Raw genomic sequence first — 9,588 nt, forward strand, 5'->3', positions numbered from 1 at the left:
TGGAGTGCACGAGCAAGCGCGCTCTCCTCGATCTAGGCCGATCGGCCATGGCATGATGGGTGATGGCGGCCGGGGCCGGGGGCGATGCCTGATTTGGAATTTCCGGTGGTCATCGTTGAGGACCGGGACTTCACTACCCGTTCAACGTTGTTTGGCTTCCAGCCTTCCACACATTGCCCAGGGCTTCGATTGCGACGCGTGCGTTGGGGGCGCACGGACTGATGAGCCAGTCGTCTGGTCATCACCGGCCCATTATACTGCCCATAGAATGTTAGATCGATCACTCGCTCTACAGGTGGCACGATTAATTACCACAGATTACCCAGCTCGATCGTGACCATACCTTTTGTCTTCAGACCAACTCATGACCAAATTGACCGGCACTGGAAATCGGTGAGGCACTAGGATTAGGAAGCTACTAGCAGTAGCAGATATGTTTTTATAAGGAAACCCACTATACGGAATATTGTTTCAATTTACTCCCCACTGGACCGGTTCATCCCGCGCGCTAGTCTGATTTCAGTAAGCAACATTTATATTTTTTCTGTAAGAAGTTTTCTTTTTTTTGTCTCATACTCGTGAGATACCTGTGTAGGTTCTTCTCCCGTTGTCTTTCTAAACAATTACATCAATGTACCATCTTCTTTCTTGCGCGTTGGGCAAGCTAATTTTCTAATCCACAATCAACATCTTAGTGCACATTTGGTCCAAGGACATATATAGAATAGGCCTATGCTCGTTTATATTCTCCTACTCTTTTTAGCATATTTGGCTCTAGCCTCGAATATCCTGAACTGGACCCACTTCATATTATCCCACTATTTTTTTGTTACATTCATTTCGGCTTTTGCATTTTTTTAGTTATGCTCTTAGTGTCTTTCTCAACAATAACTACACCAATGCACCATCTTCTTTTCCACGCCTTGAGCAAGCCAATTTTCTCGCTAATAATCACAATCTTGATGCATGTGTAGTCCATTGACATCTTGAACTAAGTCTTCCCTCCTTAATATTCTAATGGAACTTTTTGGCCCTAGATGGATCTAGACCTCTCCACCTTGTTATTCGCTGACTCTTTTGGCTATGTTTATACCTTATTTTATGCTTTTTGTCTTGCCTAGAGGCGAAGCTGCGCTTTGCTAGCGGGGTCAGCAGACCCCGATGGATTTGAGCAAAATAGTAGAAAACACTATATTGCACTATTTTTTCAAAGGTAAAGAACTCATTATGTAATAGGAAAGAACCTACGGTCAATTTTAGCTAGCTTCGCCCCTAGTCTTGCCTTAGCCTTCTATGTGTCGTTGTTCTTGTCTTTTTGGTATGGTTCCTCTCTATATCATGGACATACTACATATTGATCTATAGGCTATCCATTTTCCCATTCATCATGCGGCTATCACCTGCATATCCATTGTGATATTCACATCCTTTTGTAGCATTTGATTCTGACAAAAATGATTCCCAAACCCTTAATCAATCACTCGGTCTTAATGCGATGCTAAAACTGATCTTATAATTAATAATTGCATACTTAAATTAGTTATATTTGTATAGCCTCTTTATTCAGACATTTTAGAATAATACATTTCAGAGATGCAATGACATCCCTAGTATGACTTTTCCATGGCTATTATTAGGAAAAGGTGACCGATTCTCATTGCATAAACATAAACGCTCAACTACACCATGCCACAATGTAATAATTAAGTTATTGCTTAAAAAATATGGAAGTTGTTAACTGATTATGATTGATTAAGTATTGTATGAAATAATTAATTAATTAATTAAATATACCGCATCATAATTTACTTTCACGTGTATCGTCTCTTCCCTTCATGCTTTATTTCCTTAAGAATGCAGGGGCGATGATGGACATGGTTGCTACAATGAATTATTAACAATGGTATACGCGTCGTTTCCTTTTTATGTTGATCTTGGCTATATTCTTGAGCTTTTGTTCCCATCCTATTTATGTTTTGCAATGACAATTTGTATTTAGGGACTATTATCGAATAGAAATATTTCTTTTCACCGTTTGTCCCTATCCATCACTCACCTCTCATCACCACGAAGCAAGCGAGTCCACGGCTACAGAGCTATACAATATCTTCGCCCTCTTCATGTAGCTCTTACTCTTGTTGGTCCTGCTCCTCCATCTCTACCTTGTTGTATATTCTGTAGTGATACGCTTGCACAAGGCTCACCAGGACACTGCATGTCTAATGTTGTGGACTATCGTCTAGTTCAGATAAGCATTCGATCAATCAGGATCGTGAAGATGTTAATTTATTCAGCGATTCTTTTCATCTCCAGAGGAGGATATTGATAGCAGCTCAAGGTCATCAAACCTAGTGTTTCCTACATCATTTATGATTGCTACGTTCCAGTCAACCTCCATGAATTACATCGAGTTGTTTCCACTTCAAAAAAATGAAATAAATCAAGTGTAGATTCCGTGATCGATCAACCAAAGGGACTTTCGTTCTTTATTCTGTTAGCATTGCATCCTCTTGTAGCTATTTATCTCTAAATATGTTGCATAGGAAATCTCTAACCGTTCCCTTGTAAGTTGTAGCTGAAAGTGCATCTAGGCCCCTAATTGATTTTGGTGATTCTTGACAATCACAATTTAGGATATGATGCTTTGATGAAGTTGTGTGCAGGAATAAAATGAAAGAATTAAGAAGAAGATGAAAAGAAGGTCCCCAATTCAAATATGTATGGTGGTGGAGTTCACTGGTGATTTAATTCAAATTTTCATTTTGAAGTTGAGTATAGGACCACCGTACTATAAGGGGGATGCTGTCGATTGATCCAGGTTGTCAAAGTGATTCAATTTGAGATGAAATACTTTATTGAGAAAACCTTCCTTCCAAACTCATCTGGGTCGGATGATCCAGCCCTGGGCCGGATGATCCGGCCTACCAGCCAATGTCCTCTGCCCCAGGCCAGATGATCCGGACTGCCTGGCTGTTCCCCTCCGCCCTGGGTCGGAGATCCGGCCATAGGTCGGATGATCCGGCCAATATGCTTGAAACCTTCTGTTGATTGTCGGATGATCCGACCCATGGCCGGATGATCCGGCACTGGGAATTCTGGAGAGCTTTTCGTGCTTAAAGTGAGTGCTGGGTCGGATGATCCGACCATAGGCCGGATGATCCGGTACCCCTCAGAAATACACATAACGGTCACTTGAGGAGGGTGGGGTATTTATACCCTCTCATCCCCCTCATTCATTACTGCTTCCCACGACCTAACACCCCTCCACAGCATTGATTTCTACTCTCTCCTCCATCCAAGAGCTTGATTCTTGCAAAGATTCACCTAAGGATTGAGAGAAAGTGAGATTTGGGGTGTGGGAAGAGAGCCCTTCGTGGGTTTTCACTTGTTCATCTCAAGAAGCACTTGAAGCATCATTTGATTCGTCAATTTGCGTTTGTTACTCTTGGAGCCTAGCTCCTAGATGGTTAGAGGTGCCGGGAAGCTCCCATTCCCTTGTGGTTTGAGCTCCCGGAAGTTTGTATTACCCATCTCTTTGTGAGATCAATAGTAAGTAACTCAATCCTCCTTTGTGGTTGATTGTGAGAGACTTGGGGCTAGTGACAGCCCGGCTTTTTGTGAGCATCTCAACGGAGACGTAGCTCCTTTGTGGAGTGAATTTCGGATTAAATATTGTGTCTCCATTTACTTATTGTTGTTCATATCATTCTTGAGCTTGTTTCGACCCGATCTATTAGATAGGTGTAGAGCTCGCACATTGGATACCTGCATAGGCTTTGCAATACCTTTTACCAACTTTGTATTCAAAGAGAATTGTCAAAAGTTAAGTATATTTTGAATTTAGTTGTTGGTCATTTTCTCCGGGCAGGAAGATCCGACCTTAGGCCGGATCATCCGACCCCCAGAAGATCCGACCTTGTGCCGGATCATCCGGCCACTGACATTTTTCTGCCAATTTTTTCAGGAAAATTTGAACAAGGCCTATTCACCCCCCCCTCTAGGTCTAGTGTTGGTCCTTTCAGTAGCTGGTTAAATTGAACAAATGTCTAGCTAAAATCGAGTTCAGACTCTCTAAATAGATCAACTGAAGTTACATCTGCGGCCTATTATTTGAGAAGTAATAGGATGAGTACTGCATCCTTCTCATCCATCTTGATGGTTATGTTGTTGCTTATCTGCATCTCATCGCCTTAGATTTGCAATGTATTAATCTCCGTCTGCATAGTTCAACTTTAGCTCCTCAAGCCAATCTCACCAAGGATGATTTCGCAATAAAGATTCAAGCAAATAGACTAAAGACGTGTGAGATGATGATTTGTGCTTATCGATCTCCACCTGCCGAGTTCGACATTGCCACCTCGAGCCATTTCCACTAAGGATGCTTTTGTAATAAGGACTCAGGTAAACATATTGAAAACGTGTGAGGCAAATGGAGGTGATGATTCATAAAAAAATATAAGACGCTCCATGGTTGACCTTATTGACAGATAAATATATATTTGCCCCTTTTTCTCCTTCAAAACTAAGTAGAGCTATATTCGTTTAAGTTATATGAGGGCTGCACATTCCAAGAAATATGAGTTTAGATTGGTGTCCGAACATAGTGCATGGAGTTAGTTAGCTCTAACCTCTCTCCCTTCTCCTGCTGGCTTTTTATCATTTGCACGCTACATAAATTTCTTATTTGTTTCACCTTGGTCAATTTGGCCAATGGAATTAGGTAAAGGTGGAGGGTTTGTCTCCCCATTGTTTCCATATTAAAAGAAAAATAAAATTAAGTGCTAATTTTCTTATTTTGGTACACCAGGACGTTATTGTGTTTTTGAAAGTACAGATGAGAATTTAGGTACACGTACCTCATCTTCATTGTCTTTTCTGAAAAGTACATATGAGGAATTAATAAAGAGTTCTTTATCTTATTACTTGTATATTCTTTTTCTTTCTATATTTATTATATGTATATTATTTTCTTTCTAGCAATAATCTTATAACTCTAATCATATTTGATGTGGATTGTTTAGATTAATCTAGACCATTAGATCTTTGTAAAATCCAAATCATATTCAATATGTACTCCTTTTGTCAAGTGTTAATTTTTCTTTTTTTTTCAATTCCGAACTCAGTTATTCTAGTTATATTCATCATGGTCTTTCTGGTCATATTCTAATTTTTTATTTTTTAAATTCCAAATTTAGCTAGTTATTAATCGTATTTGCCAAGGACTCTTTAATTATTAATCGACTTGATATGGACTCTTTAAGTTAGTTTAGACTGTTAGATCTTCATAAAATCTGACGGTGCAAATCCTTCTCTTTTTTAGATTAACGTGAGAATTTTCTAGACCCTCTCGACGAGCGTGGTGGCTTCTTTTAACACTCCCTTATTAATATAATAGATTTGTCATTTTTCCCTCCTCAGAGTAAGAGATGTGTTTCGGGTCTAAATCTTGGCATGTTAACCTATTTCACAACAACAGTTTTGACAATATTTCCTTCATTTCTTATAATTTTTATATCTCGAGAATAAAATTTGTCATTTTTTTCTTCCAGTCTATCCAAGGTGCTCGAAGATATAGGGTTTGTATCGTGTGTATGTGTATGTAAGCATTTATTATGTCTATATTGTGTTAATTTCACATAAAAGAATTTATTTTAGATAAAAATCAAAAGGAAACTTAGCTCTCTTTTTTTTCACAAGAGATATATACACACACACACTCGGCTGTTGGATAGTTTTTTTTGGAGGGTGGTAAAGGTAGACTTGGTGGTCAGGCTCACAACTTTTTTAAACAATGCCTACGGCCTACAGCCAGCTGGCGGCACTAGCTGTTTTTTCTTATCCATGCCGTGCGTACGTTGTGGTGTGATCTACAGTGGGATGATTTTGAAAGACAGTAACAGGTCCTTTCTGACTGAACAGCCGCTGACCGCCTCTGACCTGAAGCAATACATCCTACCGTCGCAAATCGCAATGCGCTCGATCCTGCCGTATTCAGAGCCAGGAGACAAGCAGCAGTAAATTCAGATCGCGATGCGCACTCGGTGGCTAGCGAGCCGTCTCCTCTCCGACATTCCCCTTTTAGTTTCCTGCCTGCTAATAAAGCTAGCTGATGAGCAGGACGTGTAAACCAACGGGATGCTTGCAGGCCGGCCGGTCACTGGGCGGCGAGCCACGCGTTCAGATCCCCCGCGCCGCTGTGCGTGCAGCATCGATGTGATCTTGTCTTGGTGCGCCACCGTCGAGAGCCCCTGGGTCCGAACAAAACGGATGCCAGGAAGCACGGCAGTTGGCAGGCAGAGCCGTGTGGTTCCGTCGATCCGCTGCGCCGTGTCAACGTCGGCGAGCCGCAAACCATGAGATGGATGATGGATCCAGCTCACGCACGGACACCCCCCTGCGATGCTCTCTCCTTCTCTCTCTGGTCCAACCAACCAACCACCCGACCGAAAGTTTCTATCCGGTGGGCTATAAATACCGCGACCTGATCGCCTCTTGGTCACACACCACACCATCCATCGCAAAGCGATCCAACGCAGCTGGGGTATCGTTTTCCTAGGACGCCGGAGGCGGCTTCTGGGGTCTCCATTCTCCAAGCGATAGATAGATAGATGCCGGCAGCGATGGCTTCTGGTCCCAGGCTCACGATGAGAACAACGCTGGTGGTGCTCGGCGCCCTGTGCTCGGCGGCGCTGCTCGCCGGCGTCGCGAGCGCCGGCAACTTCTACCAGGACGTGGACATCACCTGGGGCGACGGCCGCGGCAAGATCCTCAACGGCGGCCAGCTCCTGACGCTGTCCATGGACCGGTCCTCGGGGTCGGGCTTCCAGTCCAGGAGCCAGTACCTCTACGGCCGCTTCGACATGCAGCTCAAGCTCGTCCCCGGCGACTCCGCCGGCACCGTCACCACCTTCTACCTCTCGTCGCAGGGGTCGCAGCACGACGAGATCGACTTCGAGTTCCTGGGGAACGCGAGCGGCGAGCCGTACACGGTGCACACCAACGTGTACAGCCAGGGGAAGGGCGGCCGCGAGCAGCAGTTCCGGGTGTGGTTCGACCCCACGGCAGACTTCCACACCTACTCCGTGGTCTGGAACCCCAGCCACATCGTCTTCTACGTGGACGGCGTCCCCATCCGCGACTTCCGCGCGCGCGCCGCGTCCGCCGCCGGGGTGCCGTTCCCGGCGAGCCAGCCGATGCGGGTGTACGCCAGCGTGTGGGACGCCGAGGAGTGGGCGACGCAGGGCGGGCGCGTCAAGACGGACTGGTCCAGGGCCCCCTTCGTGGCGTCGTACCGCGGGTTCGGCGCGGCCGGGTGCACGTCGCCGGACGCGGCGGCGTGCGCGCGGTCGAACGGCGCGTGGATGTTCCAGGAGCTGGACGCCGCGGGGCAGGAGCAGCTCCGGCGGGCGCAGGCCAGCTACATGATCTACGACTACTGCGCCGACAAGTACCGGTTCCCGCAGGGCCCGCCGCCCGAGTGCTCGGCGGCCAACAAGTAGAAGAAGACGAGGAGGAAGAACCCGTGCGCGTTTGGATGGATTACATAGAGTATATACATAATTCATCGATTGGAATATACGTGACCGATACGTATGCTATACGTATACGTAGACGCCTCTCTTGTCATGTACTGTACGTACGTGCAGTGTATAGTCTGGTCTGATGTGAAGGAAGCACGAGTATGTCACACCGATGACTTCTCCTTTGTTATACTAGACGACCGCGTCAACACGGCGTCATTTGTTCGTCAAAAAGACTTCGTTTTTTCCTTTTTCTTTTTGAGATGCTGAGAACTTTGTGACGAGGCCGGGCAGCACGATTCCAGGTAGGATACGGAGCCGGAACTGTCAAGACCGCGCGCTTGAAGCCTCGAACATGTTCAGCAGAACAGAAAAAGCAAAGCAAACGAATTTTGAAAAGTGAATCCACAGCCTACGTGGCGGTGTGAGAGGAGAATTGCACCGCTGCTCTTCTGCCCGCACTGAAATTCCCATGGTGGGCCTAATTGGGCTGGTCTGGCTCGGAACAGTTTCTTTTGTCCTCAGAACTGGCTAACTGGGCTGCACACGATGGAGGCCTTCAAATTTTGTTTTTTCTTTTGCGCAAAAAGTGCGTCGAGCTGGCTCGGCCTGGTTTCAAAAACAATCCACAGCCCAGTCCCCTGGCCTACTCCAGTACATGGACCTGGTATGGGTAGCCCGACATCATCAAGCCTCCGTGTCTATCATTGTCAGCACTCAATGTGTTCTTGTAGCAGCTGCACAACAGGGCAGCTGGTAACGAAATCAGCATACGAACCATTGCCCACGTCCATTTCAGTCTGAACTCTCAGTAAACTTAGATAGCAATTACCAATTGCATGACTACTGCTTTCGTGTCCGATGATCACACGTCGCTTCACTCTGGCAACAATGTACCTGAATTATTATTGGACAGGCATGCAGGCGGGCTCGAGCCCCCTATTGGGCGGTCAATGCCGCAACGGCCTGCCGGGTTGAGCTGGCGTCGCTCTAAAAAACCGCCCGCTCTGCCTTCTTCAAAGAGCAAGTAGTATGGTGCAGCCGGCTGCGGCTGCAAGTTCCTTCCATATCACCAGCAGTTAAGCTTTTTCATATAATAGACTGAAGTGACTATAAATTAAATACATAAAAACTTAATGCTTGTATTGTATTTAGATTCATTGCGCAGCATATCCTTATGGCCATCCATCAAACAAACATAGTAGTACGAAAGATACATACTCATCCAACTTTTAAGATACAATCAAAATAGATGAAATTCTGCAGCATAATTGTTTCATAGAGTACTAGGTAGCAGGTTATGTTGAAGCAATATTACTCACGTAACCAAATGACACGTACCATGACACACAACTAAGCATTACATAAGTTTTATGAATAGAAATTGGATCAGGTACTGCCAAATCAGTTCTCAAGCAAATAAGTTACTAAATAATGATCTAAGTGACAAGAGGTGCACTCCAAATATGTAGCTTCTGATCATCAGCAAGAAGTACCACTAGCGGAGTACACATCATGGAAAGGACCTGAAATAAAAATACATGTATTAGATATCACGTTGATAAGAAAAAAGGAATAGAAACACACATGCAGTAGTAGTATACCATGGTTAATTTTCATGGTTAATTTTGAAGGGTATGTTTAAACTTATCATAAATATGTTCAATCAAATCATTTTTGAGCTGGGTATGTTGTGGACGAGCACAGATAGCAGCTTTTCTGCGCAGCACATCAGCAAAACATACATTACCACCAACATTAACTTCAGGAGGTAGAACAAATGCTATTCCTGGAGTTTGATTCAGGTTAATGTGAATGGTGTCATCATCCTTCTCATCTTCAACTATCATATTATGGAGAATCACACATGCTAGCATGATCCTAGCGATACTCTTTCGCTTCCATAGACGCGCACGACGAACAATGGAAAAACGGGACTGCAATACCCCAAAAGCACGTTCCACATCTTTCCTTGCTCCTTCTTGGAACTTGGCAAACAACTTGTGCTTATCTGATTGTGGAAGTGGTATAGTCTTCATGAATGCAGCCCATTCTGGGTATATACCAT

General features: G+C 44.6%; 1 protein-coding gene across 1 annotated transcript; it reads left to right on the top strand.

Annotated features, from left to right (window-relative positions):
* The first annotated feature begins 6,486 nt into the window (after positions 1-6,486).
* LOC112890967 (probable xyloglucan endotransglucosylase/hydrolase protein 23) lies at positions 6,487-7,612 on the top strand. Its single transcript, XM_025957854.1, has one exon. It carries the CDS (start codon positions 6,609-6,611, stop codon positions 7,497-7,499), a length of 891 nt encoding a protein of 296 aa, XP_025813639.1. The 5' UTR covers positions 6,487-6,608; the 3' UTR covers positions 7,500-7,612.
* Positions 7,613-9,588: the final 1,976 nt, after the last annotated feature.

Source organism: Panicum hallii, chromosome 4 (genome assembly GCF_002211085.1).
Source record: "Panicum hallii strain FIL2 chromosome 4, PHallii_v3.1, whole genome shotgun sequence".
NCBI lineage: Eukaryota > Viridiplantae > Streptophyta > Magnoliopsida > Poales > Poaceae > Panicum > Panicum hallii.

Excerpts from the sequence above, each read along its gene's own strand:
- LOC112890967 (XM_025957854.1), top strand. The coding sequence starts at position 6,609 with ATGCCGGCAGCGATGGCTTCTGGTCCCAGGCTCACGATGAGAACAACG.